The 18717-nt window shown below is 40.6% G+C and overlaps 1 protein-coding gene across 4 annotated transcripts in view; it reads right to left on the bottom strand.

Moving 5' to 3' along the window:
* Nucleotides 1-360: 360 nt before the first annotated feature.
* LOC139399921 (zinc finger protein 180-like) overlaps nt 361-18717 on the bottom strand; it is a 31005-nt gene continuing 12648 nt past the window's right edge. Inside the window, exons 4-7 of one of the 4 annotated variants that reach the window (XM_071145048.1) lie at nt 12163-12900; nt 9541-9638; nt 2717-2906; nt 361-1608 (exon numbers count right to left, since the gene is read on the bottom strand). In XM_071145048.1, coding sequence (XP_071001149.1) covers nt 683-1608; nt 2717-2906; nt 9541-9638; nt 12163-12900 — 1952 coding nt within the window. In that variant the 3' untranslated portion in view covers nt 361-682. Of the gene's footprint in view, nt 2588-2716; nt 2907-7247; nt 7494-9540; nt 9639-12162; nt 12901-13432; nt 13471-18717 lie in introns of those variants that run through there. The other 3 variants (XM_071145049.1, XM_071145050.1, XR_011632299.1) reach the window with 3 other exon arrangements.

Raw genomic sequence — 18717 nt, 5'->3', positions numbered from 1 at the left:
TACAACTTGATGATGAAACTGTGTATTTGTGTGTATTGTTAGATATTACCACAATGTTGGAGCTAGGAACACAAGTATTCATACAATACAACTTGATGATGAAACTGTGTATTTGTGTGTGAGTACAGGTGCATAGGTTTGTGTGTGTGGGTTTGTAATTGGTGGAGGGTGGTATGTGTATAGTATACACATTAGTGAAGTAACACATTAAACATTGGTTTAGGTGTTATTAAATGATCGGTTGAAGTTATTACATTTTTCATAAAAAGTTGTTACATGATATCGTAACTTACTACATTAAATTGAAAAGTTATTACTATAACAATTTAACATTTTATCATATTAACCAACAAGATATTACATTTCCCGGTTTTATTACATTAAACATCTAAAAGTTATTACATTAACCGTTGTCACAAGACACAGCATGCATAGATCTTACCTGGACCTCATGAATATTATTATTCAATGCGTCATTGATTAGTTTTAGGAGTACGTAAACACACAACATTTATCCATTTAAATCCCAATGTGCGATATTACAGACACAGGGGAGAACTGATCCTAGATCAGAGTTGCATATTATGCTCCAGAGATTACCATAGTGATCAGACTAAGGCAACTGTTTAAGAATGGGAGATGGATATGACTGTTCACTAGATGTTTTCTATTGATCCTTTATTTAGTGATCTGGATCCAGTGTCAGATAGGAGGGAGAGGAAATATGGCACATTTCTGCTTTCTGGTGTTTTTTCATTGGCCCTAAATGAGCAAAGCTCTTTCCACATAGACAGACATAAGGTTTCTCTCCAGTGTGTGTTCGTTGGTGTGTATTTAGGGTCCATGATAGACTGAAACTCTTCCCACACTGATCACAGCTATAAGGTTTCTCTCCGGTGTGTGTTCGCTGGTGTCTATTCAGGTGTTCTGATAGCGCAAAGCTCTTCCCACACTGATCACAGCTATAAGGTTTCTCTCCAGTGTGTGTTCGCTGGTGTCTTTTTAGGTGTCCTGATAGAGCAAAGCTCTTCCCACATAGACAGACATAAGGCTTCTCTCCAGTGTGTGTTACCAGGTGTGTAGTCAGCTCTCCTGACCGAGCAAAGCTCTTCCCACACTGATTACAGCTATAAGGCTTCTCTCCAGTGTGTACACGCTGGTGTATGCTTAGAATTCCCGTGTTAGCAAAGCTTTTACCACAATCAAGGCAGGGGTAAGGCTTCTCCCCTGTATGCATTCTCAGATGAGATTTGAATGTGTTAGAAGCAGCAAAACTCTTCCCACACTGTGAGCATATGTAAGGTTTCTCTCCTGTATGAATTCTCAGATGAGATTTGAAGGCGTTAGAAGCAGCAAAACTCTTCCCACACTGAGAGCAGCAGTACGGTTTCTCTCCGGTGTGACTCCGTTGGTGCATTATGAAACCACTCCTGCTAGTGAAACTCTTCCCACAGTCAGAGCAGCAGTGGTGAGGTTTCTTCCCTGTACATCTGTGCTTTTTGAGGTGTTCTGATCGGGAGAGACTCTTCTCTACCTTGTCACAAACATGTTGTTGAGGCTCCCCAAATAAGTCCCTACCATTGAGAGAGCGATAGTTTAGGGTGTCCCCTGCAAAACAAAGACATTGAATGAATAGTTTTTGGAAATATGGGTCCATAAACATCACCTTCGATATACACTCAGTAGCCAGTTTATTAGGTACACTACCCTGTTCATGAAAATAGACCACTCCTACAGACAGGGTCACGTGTCCGTGGCTTGCTATATAAAGCAGGCAGACAGGCATTCAGTTACTGTTTGATTGAACATTAGAATCGTCAAAACAAGTGACGTAAGCGACCTGAGTGTCGATGCCAAGTGAGCTGGATCCAGTATCTCAGAAACGTCCGACCTCCTGGACTTTTCACGCACGACAGTGTCTAGGGTTTACCAAGAATGGTGCGACAAACAAAAAACATCCCGTCAGAGGTAGTCCTGTGGGGGAAAACAGCTTGTTGACGAGAGAGGTCGAAGGAGACTGGCAAGAATTGTGCAAACAGAAAAATAAAGGCGCAGTACAACCGTGGTGTGCAGTGTGGCATCTTGGAACGCACAACTCGTCGATCCTCGTCACTGATGAGCTATTTAAGCAGACGACTACACTGTTCCACTACTATCAGCTAAAAACAAGAAGAAGCTACTCCAGTAAGAACACAATCACCAACACTGGACAATTAAGGAGTGTAAAAACATTACCTGGTCCGACGAATCCCAGTTCCTGTTGAGTCAGGACTGGGTGTAAGCAGGATGAGTTCATGGCACAGCCGGTTGTCAACGGTACAGGATGTTGGTGATGGTGTGGGGAATGTTTTTCCTGGCACAAGTTAGGTCCCTTGATACCAATTCAGCAACATTTTAACGCCACAGTGCTGACCAAACCCAATAGAGTATCTTTGGGATGAGATGGAACAGACTGTTGGCAGCACGAATGTGCCACCGTCCAATCTGCAGCAACTGCGTGATTCCATTGCGTCAGCATGGACCAACATCACCGGGGAATGTTTCCGACACCTTGTAGAATCCATACCCTTGAAGAATTCAGGATGTTCTGGAGGAAAAGGGGGGTCCGATCAGGTACTAGATAGGTGTACCTAATAAACTGGCCAATGAGTATATATTGTTTATCAATCAATTAACAGAAGTTGCAGAAGCATATTGCAGTCTAATCCACACACACCATTGTTCTTACTTGGTGAAATGAAGTCTTCCTCCTCGTGCCCCCCTCTCAAAGTTCCACTCTGCCCTGGTGTTTTCCTGCAGTCGACCAGCCGCACAGACAGGCACTTCAGACCCAGCAGTAAGGCGATATCAGGAGAGTTGCGACCAGGGGACTCCGGCAGGCTGGAGGGGGACGGACTAGCTCTGTCCTGGTGACCACAGGAAGAATTGTACATAGAATATCATTAGACCAAACATTTGATTACTTTAGTCTAAATCTCTGATTGGTGCATCCTTATATCTCCTTTCTCTTTTAGTGTGTAATTGTTCACTACTTTCCACAAATGTACAGATTTTTTCAAACGGAAGTGGTTTATATATTTTTTTACTCTTAGTACAAATGCCAAAACTGATGACTTGGAATTCCCCATTTTATGTTCAGAACCTTGATTGAGCATTCATTGGAGTTGAACACATCTTTCACCCCTGAGTTAGTCTTGGTTAACCCAGAACTAAAGTCTCACGTAATTGGTCAGCCGCTCTAGTCAGTTCTGGGTTCATACACGTTAGGAGAGATTAGGAGATGATAGAACGAGGAGCGGAACCGGAATGAGAAGCTCCTCCGTCTCTTTTGATACGGGCCAAATGTCCACTCCCCTTCCGAAATGTGAAAGATGGTAACACCTGCTAAATCATGATTTGTTCAAATAACCAGTGATGAAAAACCTAAACACCAGAACTACTGCTGCTCGTTATCCCACTTGGAGCATGTTGAGAAAAACGTCAGTCTCATAGTTTCAGTATCCTTATACAGTACATACATAGAAGAAACCATCAGATATAGGGGTATTGTAACATGTAGTAGACACCTACAGTAAAAAGGTATTGTGTAGCCTGGTGAAATTTCTGCCCCATGCAACATTGTTCAAGATCCACTTTTCTATGTGACTTGTTACTGTAACAGCATCCACATCTAAAATTGTTGGTTTACAGCGTATCAACAACATTCAGATAATGTCTTAACAAACAACAGGAAGATATTTTCAAAAGTAATCAACTGAAAATGGCCTAAGAGTTTTGAAACAGATTTTTGTGCTTAGAGTTGTGAAAATGTACCACATACTTGTGAAAATTGCACCAAAGACAATTGGCAGAGTCATGTGCTAGGGGGGAGAATCCACCATATGTTTTATAACAGCCATTTCCCTTCAAATCAGTGAAGGAAAGTGAACAAGTGCACAGTTAGGGAGGAAGGAAAGATAACTAGGGATTCCTTAACATATCATCTAGGCAGAAGCAGAGCTAGCGTGAGGGCCATGTAGGACTGTTCCTGCAGATACAAAGAAACCATTATTTAACACTATAAAATATTTATAGTGTTACATATAAAATATTATGTAACACTATAAAACATGTAACACTATAAAGACTTATTTAACACTAATTATTATGTTACACTATAAAACATGGCAAAGGTGAATTGGTCTAGGTGGTTGTTGCTTATTTTATAAAGCAAAGTACCCTACAGCTGTGTGTCACTACACCTCCTTGAGGGTACACCTGGGACTGGTAGCTGCATTGCTGGTTGGCTGCTGGTGGGGGAAGGACCAGGGAATTTATAAAGTAAGTTATTTATTAACTTTAATAGTTTAAATAAGTTAACACACTGCCGGGACTTGAGGTAGGCCTACACTAGAAGAATCCAACAATGACGCACGTTGTCATTTTAAACAATCTAACATATCTTTAGGCAGGAATTAAGAAAATAAAAGATTCAAAAGAACAGAATAGCATATTCTAAGTTTAAAGGTAGACTCAGAGATATGACGTGTACAAAGTAAACAGCATGGTGGGTCAATTTTCCGCAATAACCATGAACGTTGAAGCTAAACTTCTCCAATGTTTATTTTATTTTACTAGGCAAGTCAGTTAAGAAAAAAAATCTTGTTTTGAATAGGAACAGTGGGTTAACTGCCTGTTCAGGGGCAGAACGACAGATTTGTACCTTGTCTGCTCGGGGATTCGAACTTGCAACCAACGCTCTAACCACTGGGCTACCCTGCCGCCCCCAAAAGTGATACTGAACAAATACATAACGCCATTTCAAATATTTTAGTACACATGAGGAAATGAGTCAGTTGAAATAACTTAATTAGGCCCTAAACTATGGATCCCACATGACTGAGAATACAGACATGCATCTGTTGGTTACAGCTACCTTAAAAAAAAGGTCTTCACAATGGGCCTAAAGATCTCATCGCTTTATTTTTGTGCATTCAAATTGACAATCGATTAAATGCAATGGTGTTTGTTGTCCGTAGCTTATGGCTGCCCATACCATAACCCCACCGCCACCATGGGGCACTCTGTTCACAATGTTGACATCAGCACGCCGCTCACCCGCAAAATACACATGGTCTGCAATTGTCAGGCCTGGTTGGAGGTACTGCCAAATTCTCTAAAACAACGTTAGAGGCGGCATATGGTAGAAATTAACAGTACATTTTCTGCCAACAGCGCTGCTCGACATTCTTGCAGTCAGCATGCCAATTACACGCTCACACAAAACTAGGAGACATCTGTGGCATTGTTTTGTGTGACAAAACCGCACATTTTAGAGTGGCCTTTTATAACAACTTCTTGATATGCCACACCTGTCAAGTGTATGGATTACCTTGTAAAGGAGAAAGGCTCACTAACCGAGATGTAAACACATTTCTGCAAAAAAAATTATAGAGAAATAAGCTTTTTGTGGGATCTTTTGTTTCAGCTCATGAAACATGGGACCAACACTTTACATGTTGCATTTATATTTTTGTTCAGTGTTTATGAAAGCAAGACCATCATGATTCATTGACCGGGCGTTTTTTTCTTGTAGAAATGTGGAGCCTGCCTGTATTTCCTTAAACCTTTCGAGCAATACATGTCATTCAGAAGAAAAACTAATATTTCATAACATATTTTCTTGCCATCATTAGCGCCTCGCCACTAGAACCGCAGTGAAAATATCCAACACATGGGCTAGTCCACCATCCAGATCAGAGTTGGAAAAAGAATCAAGCCGGTCAAATGGCAGTTGTTCGTTTGGCACTGTTGATCTACACAGATGTGGATTAAAACGCCAGGAAGACGAGAGAAGGAGCATAATAGAATCTATTCTGGATGCTTGAAACTGGTTTGTCCTGATGTTAGCAAGCAAGCATTTGCTCACTGCAGTGGACAACATGCAGTTTCCATTTGTATTGTTTTCTCAGCTACAGTTTGACTTGTGTCCTGTCTGACAGTGAAATATGGCTAGATTTTACCGTAGCTTGGACTACAGAGTAGCTAGCTAGTGTTGTAAAAGCCTAATTGCATTGCAAGGTAGTATTTTGACACTTTCCACATAGTTTGTTGTTGGTTTTGAAATTATATAGTTAGCCATCTATGTTTTGTGGAAATATTTAGGGATGGCATTTGGAAGTGAATTAGCTATCGTTAGATGCCTTCTGTGTTCAAGTCAGCTGTTGTTGTATGACTCTAGCAAGCTAATGGCTGAAGTTATTTGTGTAACAAATCTTCCGTAAACAAATATAGCTAGATACATTTATTTACCTGTTCATTAGCTAGCTTTCAGCTGTTAGCTATTTACAGAGGCTAGCTGTTGGACTTTGGACAAGCAAGCTAATGTTAGCTAATAGCAGCTGTGTTGTTGCAGAACAACCGAGTTTCTGACTCGTTTAGATAGAACTCTGAGATTCGGCTGAAATATGTCAGCATTGTCAAATGCTATAAAAAAAAGGAGCTCATTGTTGGTTCCTAATGGACAGAATTATGCTTGTGAGAGCGATTATTTATAAAATGTAATAAAATCTGTTGAACCTACACATTTAGTCAATCCGACATTTTTTAAATGACATGGTCACTTTATGGTAGCTATATGCTTGTTTTAAATCTGACTTCTAGACTTGAGGCATGTGGGCGTAGAAAATACTCTGACAACTCAATTGCTAAAGACCCTGTTAGAAATCCGGTATATGGTACTCCGTAACGGCTGGACAGATCATGAGGTGGGGAGTGTGTTGTGTATCTCCAATCAAGTTCATTTGCGAGATTTCGTCGACATTGGCGTCATAATGGCTTTGATATGATGGTAGGGAAATTGTACTTTATCATTGAGCTTCAACCAATGTATACTCAGCGTGACTACAACATAATGGAATTGAACTAAATAATATGAAAAATGTTGCAAAAGTGAGACGTAACATGCATCATTGGTGTAGCCTCTCAATGGCCAATACACATCATCAGCAATACAGAGTTTATATACATCACTGGTGTAGTCTGATTAATTATTTCTCCATGGTTCTGACTTAACCTGCTAACCATTGCTTGTATCATCAATACGTGTGCGATTGACTAGTGGGCTACTTTGCTGAAATAACCACCCTGGTTTCTTTTGTCTAGACGTTCAAGTGGAACGCATAGATGTGGAATATCAAAGGAAACGAGACCTAGACGTTGTATACACGACAGTAAGGACACTGTTCATAACTATCAACCAAACTTACCCGATCCATCTTGGAAGCGATTCTTTCTTCAAATAAAAAAACATGAAAGTAAAGGTGTAAGATAGAGTTACGTTCCTTATCAAAGCGTTCAGATAAAGAACAGTTAGACCAGCGCAAACGTCCTTTTAAATATCAAAACTGGATTTAAGTTGTCACAAACAAACGTCTCATTGAGACTAATTTTTACATCAGAACGATCCCGTGGAATTTTATTTGGCTTGAAAACTCGATAGACGGTAACAAAGTACTTCCTGTTGATGCTTTTCAGCTTCTTCTGTGGTGTTTAAGAGGTGCCGCCACCTACTGTATATAGTCATCAACACTTTTCTTCAAGCGGGTGAGGCGGTTCAGGGAGTATAATTTATTGCTAGAAAATAACTGTTTGTATTCCCTCATATAGAGTATGTTAAATCAATGACAAATGTAGACGATTTTTGGTATAATCAGTATGTAATTAATCTATTTAAACTGTAAATGATTAGATGCATCACTTGGTCAATGATAATAAATGCATTTTGTCCACGTGTGGTTGTATTGTTGGCAAATACAATAAAAATCACAAATCCTAAGGTATTTATATAAACAACTAAAATAGCTTGCAGCCTCTGACTGGCTGTGGTTTGCTGGAAGGTGGCAGGCTGAATATGAGATTAGAGAAATTCCTTGTTATTGTCTTTCAAACGGCTCGATGGCTTTCTATGGTTTATTTATTATGGATCCCCATTACTTCCTGCCAAGGCAGCAGCTACTCTTCCTGGGGTAAAGCAACATTAAGGCAGTTATATACCATTTAAAATATTACATGACAATTCATACCACTTTTCACAACACATTGTGTTCCCTCAGGCCACTTCTCTACTACCACATATCTACATTACAAAATCAATGTGTACGTGTGTGTAGAGTGCGTGTTTAATGTGTATGTGCGTCTGTGCCTGTGTGTCTCTTCACAGTCCCTGCTGTTACATAAGGTTTATTTGTATCTGTTTTTTACTGATCTGATTCTACTGCTTGTATCAGTTACCTGATGTGGAATAGAGTTCTATGTAGCCAATGCTCTATGTAGTACTGTGCCACTCCAATAAGCTGTTCTGGACTTGGGGACTGTGAAGAGACCTTTGGTGGCATGTGTAGTGGGGTATGCATAGGTGTCCGAGCTGTGTGCTAGTAGTTTAAACAGACAGCTCGGTACATTCAGCAAGTCAACACTTCTTACAAAACAAGTAGTGATGAAATCAATCTCTCCTCCACTTTGAGCCATGAGAGATCGACATGCATATTAATGTTAGCTCTCCATGTACATCTAAGCGCCAGCCATGCTGCCCTGTTCTGAGCCAATTTAAATTTTCCGAGGTCCCTACTAAACAGTAGTCCAGGTGTGACAGAACTAGAGCCTGTAGGACCTGCCACTATGATGTGATTTTTAATTGCATTTAATGTCAAGCACTTATCATCAAGACAGTATCATGCTTTTAAAACTCACTTCACTGTGAAAATACATTTGAAGAAAGAAATTCAACAGCAGGTTGTTTCAAAGCCCAACACAACAAAATGGACAGCCTTTAAGGTGATGATTACTTCAAAACATCTATATGCATATTAGAGTTATGAGTCCAAGCCAACCCCCCCCCCCCCCCCAAAAAAAAAAACTGTATAAAAGTTATGATTGTGCCTTTATACAATACTTAGCCTACCACATATTACACACGGCAGACAAACGTGAAAATAAATGTTAAAAATAAACATTTAAGATCTCTTGTGTGTTTGAGTGTGGATTGTATTATTATGCATACTAGATGAACTGATTACCTTTTGCTACATTCCAACATCTGTGAGGAAATGTATAGACCTAGGCGATGCGGTTGGTTCATTGATAGTGCAGGGCGGCTTACAGTTAGCCTACAATTATAGTGAATTTGTTTTTAGTAGGGACTTTTTTCTATTCATATTTTTATTTAATAGGATGACAAATTCCCTTTAGCTATACAGAATATCTCAGTCCCATATGTTTCCATCTCCTCTCTCTTTATTCCTTTCCTGAGCGCCTTCGTCCTTCTTGATGTTCCCCAACAGATTTCACTTGGTTTCCCAAATTAAGCATTGGTTAGCTACAGGAACAGGGTTGGAGAGCCCATGGCATACAGTGTTTGGGGGGGAATAACTCCTGTTGCGCAGAGAGCACATGCTCCTCAAACAGTGGTTGATGTGTGGAGTGAAATATGTGTTTTTATATGTATTTCTCAGCTGCTCATATTAAGCACATGCTCTGCAAAAAATAAAGAAAGTAGCCTACCTGGTCGGTGTGCTGCCACCATTTGCTGTTCAAGTGCGTAAGGATGACATGTCCGTTTCCCCCTGTTCCCTTTCCTGCCCATTTGATAATGGGCCATTCTAAATCAGAACAAGATTAAATTGAGAATAGTCTGATGGGTGAAAATCTGACCACTTGATGTGAGAACAGCTGTGCAGCCTGAGGCAAGGAACAGAGCACAAGCTTCTTTCTTCTTTTTGTAACTGCCTGAAACCATCAACAGGCTACAGTCACATTGTGCAGCCCATATAGAATGTCTTTGAAATCATAACATAAGGTTTATCATTTACAACTAAAGTTGCCAAATAACTCTAAAACTAGTGTATAGGACCTTCATATTCGCTCTGGAATGGGAAAAATATCCTATTTTATTCAGCTAAGATCAATTGTATTCTTCTTACTATGAAAATAATTTAATATAAAATAACGACATGGGCCTTATAAGCATCTTTTGTCAGCTAAATGAACAAGCCTACAGCCTTTGCAGGAAGCATACCAGCCTGCATCCCACTGCTGGCTGGCTTCTGAAGCTAAGCAGGATTGGTCCTGGATGGGAGACCAGATGGTGCTGGAAGTGGTGTTGGAAGGCCAGTTAGGAGGCACTCTTTCCTCTGGTTAAAAAAAATATCCCAATGCCCCAGAGCAGTGATTTGGGACATTGCCCTGTATAGGGTGCTGTCTTTCGGACTGGACGTTAAACGGTTGTCCTGACTATCTGGTCACGAAAATATCCCATGGCACGTATTGTAAGAGTAGGGGTGTTAACCCTGGTGTCCTGGCTAAATTCCCAATCTGAACCTCATATCATCACAGTCACCTAATCATCCCCGGATTCCAAATGGCTCATTCATCCCCCCTCCTCTGCCCTGTAACTATTCCCCAGATCATTGCTGTAAATGAGAATATGTTCTCAGTCAATTTACCTGGTAAAATAAGGGTTAAATAAACTATGGCATGGAGCATAACCAGATAATATACAGCAGGCCAACTCATATTCTGTTCTTCTGAAATACATTTTCTTCATATCATAATATTTTGTTAGTCCTGACTTTTAGGGTATCTGTGACCAACATATGTATATCTGTATTCTCAGTCATGTGAAATCCATAGATTAGGGCCGAATTAATTAATTTAAATTACTGATTTCTTTACATGAACTGTAACTCAGTAAAATCTTTGAAATTGTTACGTTTTATATTTTTGTTCAGAGCAGATGATCAGGACAGTGAAGAGTACTATTTGCCCGAAGAGGTGAGGTCTTGCAATGAACTATATGACTGTACTTCTTAATTCTCAAGAGGAAAGTTAAAACCCTCAGCCACAAGGTCACTGAGACGGACCAACAGGGGATCGCCTGAAAATAACTGACATGCAGGGATGGGATTTAAGGATTTTGGTCACTGGCCAGCAGACCGCAATGTCTACTAACCCGGGGCACATTTGGGACCTAAATCTGTGGCATTCGTTGTTTGTAAAGGCAACATTTCACTGCTGTGTCGGGCTAGTTTGGCACCTTTTCTACTAGCACAATCTGAAAAGTACTAGCCTTGAGATAGCTTAATTTCCATCCCTGCTGACGTGTCGAACTGATTTCACAGGTCATTTGACTAATCATGTACAACAGAAGCACTCTGGAACAAAACCGATTTTGTAGTTTGTATTGGAAAAACATCGAGTTCACAAGTCCTTTGTGAGTTAGTTAGCATAGTTAATGTTAGCTCACTGTTTGTGTAATCACACTTTTCCAAGTGGTGACATGTTAGCTAGCCCACCAAGGCAGGGATATTTAGCTAATGTTTAGCTAGCTAGCTATGTTAGTTAACATTAGCTCAACATTCGTGTAGTCAGATTTTTTACGTGGTGACGTGCTAGCTAACTAACTACTGTTGCCCTGGTGCTGGGCTAAAGTTAGCAAGTCTGACTACACGAACGGCGAGTTAACGTTATCTAGCTGGCTAGCTCACAAAGGACTTGTCAATCATGAAATGTCAGTCATTATGCTGTCCTATGCTGGTTTTCTTTTTACCTGTAAGGAAGGTAACGTGCGTTACACACAACTAACGTTAGTCAGTGGCTTTCTAGCTAACGTACATTTTTTAGAAGCCCCTAGCTAGCCAACCACTGATCTTTGACACACCCAACATGGCTTGTTGGCAGCTATCAACAGGGCTTACCTGTACTGCATATCTATCTAATGTTTCTCTGCAGTGTGTGTTCGGTGGTGTCTAATCATGTTGTAAGCTACAGCAAAGCTTTTACCACATTGATCACAGCTATAAGGCTTCTCCCCAGTGTGTGTTCGCTGGTGTGTATTCAGAGTGGAAGCTACAGCAAAGCTTTTCCCACACTGATCACAGCTATAAGGCTTCTCTCCAGTGTGTTTTCGATAGTGTCTAATCAGGGTGGAAGCTACAGCAAAGCCCTTTCCACACTGATAACAGCAATAAGGCTTCTCTCCAGTGTGTGTTCTCTGGTGTATAGTTCGTTTATCTGATAGAGCAAAGCTCTTCCCACACTGATCACAGCTATAAGGTTTCTCTCCAGTGTGTGTTCGCTTGTGTCTATTCAGGGTGGAAGCTCGAGCAAAGTTCATCCCACACTGACCACAGCTATAAGGCTTCACTCCAGTGTGTGTTAGCTTGTGTGTTGTCAGGTTGCCAGACTGATTGAAGCTTTTCCCACACTGACCACAGCTATAAGGCTTCTCTCCAGTGTGTATACGCTGGTGTATAGTTAGGGCTTTTGATAGAGCAAAGCTCTTCCCACACTGATCACAACTATAAGGCTTCTCTCCTGTGTGTGTTCGCAGGTGTCTAGTCAGCTCTCTTGACTGAGCAAATCTCTTTCCACACCGATCACAGTTATAAGGTTTCTCTCCAGTATGTGTTCGCTGGTGTGAATTTAAGGTCCCAGATTGACTGAAGCTCTTTCCACACTGATCACAGCTATAAGGCTTATCTCCTGTGTGTGTTCGCAGGTGTATGTTTAAGGCTCCCAAATAAGAAAATCTTTTCCCACAATCAAGGCATGGGTAAGGCCTCTCCCCTTTATGAATTCTCAGATGAGATTTGAAGGTGTTAGAAGCAGCGAAACACTTCCCACACTGTGAGCAGCAGTACGGTTTCACTACGGTGTGAATAATGAAGCCACTCTGGCTTGTAAAACTCTTCCCACAGTCAGAGAAGCAGTGGTGAGGTTTCTTTCCTATACGTCTCTGCTGGTGTTTCTTGAGACGTTCTGATCTGGAGAGACTCTTCTCTGTCTTGTCAGCAACATGATATGGTTGAAGCGCCCCAGATGATAAGCCCCTCCCACTGTGAGAACGGCGGTTAGGGGTGTCCCCTGTGAAACAAAAACATTGAATAACTAGGTTTTGGAAATATGGATCGATAAACAAATACTATAACAATTTAAAATAATGTTTTTTAGCCAACGCTCTTATCCAGAGTGACTTACAGGACCAATTAGGGTTAAGTACCTTACTCAAGGGCAGACAGATTTTCCACCTAGTCGGCTCAGAGATCCAAACCGGCAAGCTTTCAATTTGTGGCCCAATGCTCTAAACCAAGACTACCTGCCTCTCTTATCATCAATACACTCAGTGGCCAGTTTATTAGGTATACCACCCTCCGTTCACAAAATTCAATCGACAATAAACTAGCAACTGAGTGTTTTACTGTTTATAAATCAATTGAGCAGATTGTAGTCTAATCCACACACCCCATTGTTCTTACTTGATGAAATCAAATCTCCCTCCTCGTGTCCTTCTCTCACAGTTCCACTCTGCCCTGCTGTTTTCCTGCAGTCGACCAGCCACACAGACACCCTCTTCAGACCCAGCAGTAAGGCTCTACCGGGAGAGTTGTATCCAGTGGACTCCGGCAGGGTGGAGGGGGACGGACTAGCTCTGTCCTGGTGACCACAGGAAGAATTGTACATAGAATATCATTAGACCAAACATTTGATTACTTTAGTCTAAATCTCTGATTGATTGGTGCATCCTTATAACTCCGTTCTCCTGAAGTGTGTTCACTACTTTACACAAATGTCTAGTATTTTTTTTAAATCACTTTGGCAAATTTTTCAAATGGAACTTCTTATGTTAAGAGCCTTTGATTGAGCATTCATTGGCGTTGAACAAATTAGCCGCTCAATTTAGTTCATACGTGTTAGGAGAGCTTAAGAGTTTATGGAAAGAGGAGCTCCACCATCTTAAGATACAGGGCTACACATGAATGTCCCCTCCCCTTCCAAAATGTGAAAGATTGTAACACCTGCTAAATCACTATGCACCATAGGTATATTTCACTGGTCATCCCCAAAGCCAACACCTACTTTGGCTGCCTTTCCTTCCAGTTCTCTGCTGCCAATGACTGGAACAAATTGCAAAAATCACTGAAGTTGGAGACTTACATTTACCTCACTAACTTTAAGCGTCAGCTGTCAGAGAAGCTTACCGATCGCTGCAGCTCTACACAGCCCATCTGTAAATGGCCCATCCAACCAACTACCTACCTCATCCCCATATTTGTTTTTATTTTTCTGCTCTTTTGCACACCAGTATTTCTACTTGCACATCCTCATCTGCACATATCACTCCAGTATAAATTGCTAAATTGTAATTACTTCACCACTATTGCCCTATTTATTGCCTTACCTCCTTACTTCATTTGCACATACTGTGTACAGATTTTTCTATTGTGTTATTGACTTTGTTTATCCCATGTGTAACTGTGTTGTTGTTGTCACACTGCTTTGCTTGATCTTCCAACATAAATTAAAAGAATGTCAATTTATACAATTCTCAAACTGTACTTAAACTTGACACTATACAATTTGTTTAGTAGTTAAGTTTTGAGCAATTTGATTAAATTATAGTTAAATGTATTGTTTACAAATTACTGGAAAATATTTTTTCATGTAATTAATTGTAAATGGCCTTTGGAAACATGTGTTTAGAAACATGTGTTTAGAACAGCTCCTTTGTTTTATTGAGGGAGGGGTTATTTTCCTGACACCACTCCGCCCGGGGCCTCACCTCCTCCCTGTAGGCTGTCTCATCTTTGTTGGTAATCAGACCTACTACTGTTGTTGTCGTCTGCATACTTGATGATTGAGTTGGAGGCGTTCGTGGCCACGCAGTCATGGGTGAACAGGGAGTACAGGAGGGGTCCTCTCATCATATATGCATAGTCACTTTAACCGTATCTATATGTACATACGACCTCAATCAGCCTGACTAACCGGTGTCTGTATGTAGCCTCGCTACTGTTAATTTTCACTGTCTTTTTACTGTTGCTTTGTTTCCTTACTTACCTATTGTTCACCTTGTACCTTTTTTGCACTTTTGGTTAGAGCCTGTAAGTAGGCATTTCATTGTATGGTCTACACCTGTTGTATTCGGCGCACGTGACAGATAAACTTTGATTTGATTTGTCCAAATGGGATAGGGCATTGTCATGGCGATTACATCGTCTGCGGATCTGTTGGGGCGGTAAGCAAATTGAAGTGGGTCTAGGGTGTCAGGTAAGGTGGAGGTGATATGATCTTAACTAGCCTCAAAGCACTTCATGATGACAGAAGTGTAATGTTTTGTATACTCAGTGAAATTGTCCATTCTCACAAAAAGTTTATTTCTTTCAAATTGTGTGCACAAATTTGTTTACATCCCTGTTTGTGAGCATTTCTCCTTTGCCAAGAATGATGCATCCACCTGACAGGTGTGGCATATCAAAAAGCTGATTAAACAGGATGATCATTACACAGTTGCGCCTTCTGCTAGAGACAATAAAAAGCCATCCTAAAATGTGCCGTTTTTCCACACAAAACAATGTGCCACAGATGTCTCAAGTTGAGGGAGAGTCCAGATGGAGCTGTAAATACAATCAAGCCTGTCTAATGGCAGAATTGATCAGCACAGATATGGATCACAATGTCAAGAAGACAGGAGAAGGAGCATACTGGAATGTTTTCTGGATGTTTGAAACCGAGGAGTTTGTTCTGATACTAGCCAGCATACATTTGCTCACTGCACATGTTTAAATGTCCATTTGTTTTCTCAACTACAGTTTGAGTTGTCTTGTCTTGACAGTGAAATATGGCTAGCTCTTACCGTAGCTTCGACTATAGGCTAGCTCTTACCGTAGCTTCGACTATAGGCTAGCTCTTACCGTAGCTTCGACTATATGGCTAGCTCTTACCGTAGCTTCGACTATAGGCTAGCTCTTACCGTAGCTTCGACTATAGGCTAGCTCTTACCGTAGCTTCGACTATAGGCTAGCTCTTACCGTAGCTTCGACTATAGGCTAGCTCTTACCGTAGCTTCGACTATAGGCTAGCTCTTACCGTAGCTTCGACTATAGGCTAGCTCTTACCGTAGTTTCAACTATAGGCTAGCTCTTACCGTAGCTTCGACTATAGAGTGTGTTGGAAAAGCCTACTTGTATTGCAAGGTAGCAACGTGACAATTTGCCCAACGTTTGGTGTTGGTTTGTTGAACCGATGTAGTTAGCTAGTTATGTTTTGGAAATATTTAGGACTGACGTTTGGAAGTGAACTAACGTTAGCTACCTTGTGTTAGTCAGCTGTTGTCTGGCTAGAGCTAGCTAATGGTTGAAGTTGTGTAACAGACTTTACTTAAACAAATATAGCTAGCTACCTTAGCCTGTTCATTAGCTAGCTAGCATTCAACTGACTGGTGTTAGCTAGCTACAGAGGCTAGCTGCTGGACTTTGGACAAGCAAGCTAACTTTAGCTAATAGCAGCTGTGATGTTGTAGAACAGTTGCTGACCCGTTTAGATAACTCTTGAGAAACGGCTAAAAATATGGCAGAAATGCTACAAAAAGGAGCTCATTGTTGGTTCCTAATGGACAGAAATATGCATGTGAGAGCAATAAGTAATCAAATCTGTTGCACTTACAAATTGACTCAATCCAGACATTTAAATCAAATGGTCACTTTATGGTAGCTCTTTTCTCGTTTTCATTTGACTTACATAATTTGAGCTAGGTGGGAGTAAACTCTGACAACTCAATTGCTAAGGACCCTGTTAGAAGTTAAGAATGTTACTCCGTAACGGCTGGACAGCTCCTGAGAGGTGGGGAGTGTTGTCAAGTTGATTTGCGAGATTCCAACGAGATTGGCTTCATAATGGCTTAGATATGATGGTAGGGAAATGTCAATTTGACATTGAGCTTCAACCAATGTATACTCAGCGTGACTACAACATAATGGAATAGAACTATAAAGTATGAACATTTTTGCAAAAGTGAGATGTAACATGCATGATTGGTGTGGCCTCAATGGCCAATACATAGCATCAGCAATACAGAGTTTATATTCATCATTGGTGTAGCCTCTCAATGGCCAATACATTTCATCAGCAAACCAGGATTTATAAACATCACTGGTGTAGTCTGATTAATTATTTATTTTCGCTTCTGACTTGACCTGCTGGTTGCGCATTGCTTGTATCATCAATATGTGTGCGATTGACTAGTGGGCTACTTTGCTGAAATAACCACCCTGATTTATGTTGTCTAGACGTTCAACGGGAACGCATAGATGTGGAAGGTCAAAGGAAACGAGACCTAGACGTTGTATACACCACAGTAAGGAAACTGTTGATAACAGTCAACCAAACTCACCCGATCCATCTTGGAAGCGATTCTTTCTTCAAATAAAAAACCATGAAAGTAAATGTGTTCGCTAGAGTTACTTTCTTTGTCACGGCGTTCAGATAAAGAACAGTTAGACCAGCGCAATCAGACGTCCTTTTACATATCAAAACTGGATTTAAATGGAGACAAATTTTACATCAGAACGATCCTGTGGAATTTATTTTAAATTGAAAACGAGAGAGGATGGTAACAAAGAACTTCCTGTTGATGCTTTTCGGCTTCTGCTGTGGTGTTTACGAGGTGCCGCCACCTACCGCACATAGTCATCAACACTTCAAGTGCCTGAAGCGGTTTAGGGAGTGTCATTTATTGCTAGAAAATAACGGTATTCCCTCAAATATATAGTGTTAACTTAATGGCAAAAATGTAGGCTATTTTTGAATAATGGAGGCAGCGCCTATTTTATTTGACTTGCGGTAACTCTAAATCAATAGTTGTTAATTAAGTAGTCCGAAAACATTCACTTGCTTGACCATTCTGAAAGTCATGTAACTGTTACGTGCAACATTAACAGGACAGATGTTGCTCTCTAGTTTTATGCTGTAACAAAGGTGTGGTTGAATGTATTCTGCCACTGTCATCTTGACTCAGCTGAGTCAAGGCATATGAACTAACAGGTTATAACAACACAATTATCACAACATGTAATATGGCTATTTTTCTGGCTTTCTTCCCAGGTGATTTTTACCTACACACCGCTACTGCAAGTTGTAGCTTTGCCCTCATTATTTCTCTATGGTTCTGACTTTAGCTGCTTGTTGCGCATTGTCTTGTGTCAATCTGTGTGCTTTAGGCTAGTAGGCTACTTTGCTGAAGGACAAAATATCCCAAATGTTTATTACCACCATTGTTTATTTTGTCCAGCTATTCAAATGGAACGAATGGATATGGAAGATCAAAGATGATTAAACTAGACATGTTATACACCACAGTAGGGATAGTGTTAATAAGTCAAAATTGACCCGATCTTTTGTTGACGCTATTAATCTTCAGCGTTTCTTAGTGACAGTAAATCTGTAGCTAGCCTACACTACAGTTACTTTCTTTGTTACAGCGTTCAGATAAAGAACCGCTAGACCAGAGCAATCAAACATCCTTTTAAATATCAAAACTCGACTTAAATTGTGACAAATGTCTGATGTAGGCTTATCTAACTTCAGAAAGATCCCGGATAAGACTAATCTATTAACGTCAATTAAACGTTCAACCAAGAATACTGATGTCTGTTATCGTCTAACTCTACCCGAGATCTACTTGAAACAACGTCCTCTGAGAGTCCAGATAGTTTTAATTGCCTGAGGCACAGTAAGTGTAGCCTATAAAATACCAGACTGATTACAGCAGCGCTATCCGTGCAGCGAACCAGTAACACCTGATGTATTTTAAATCCGACGTCTGCAGTGTCCATGCAGCATTTATAACAATGCAACTTCCGCAGTAGTCGGTGCATTAGAGAAAGAATAGGGTTTTTGGAATAA

The sequence above is a fragment of the Oncorhynchus clarkii genome, unplaced genomic scaffold, assembly GCF_045791955.1.
Source record: "Oncorhynchus clarkii lewisi isolate Uvic-CL-2024 unplaced genomic scaffold, UVic_Ocla_1.0 unplaced_contig_1452_pilon_pilon, whole genome shotgun sequence".
NCBI classification, from domain to species: Eukaryota; Metazoa; Chordata; class Actinopteri; order Salmoniformes; family Salmonidae; genus Oncorhynchus; species Oncorhynchus clarkii.
This window is presented reverse-complemented; position numbering and strand designations above follow the sequence as displayed.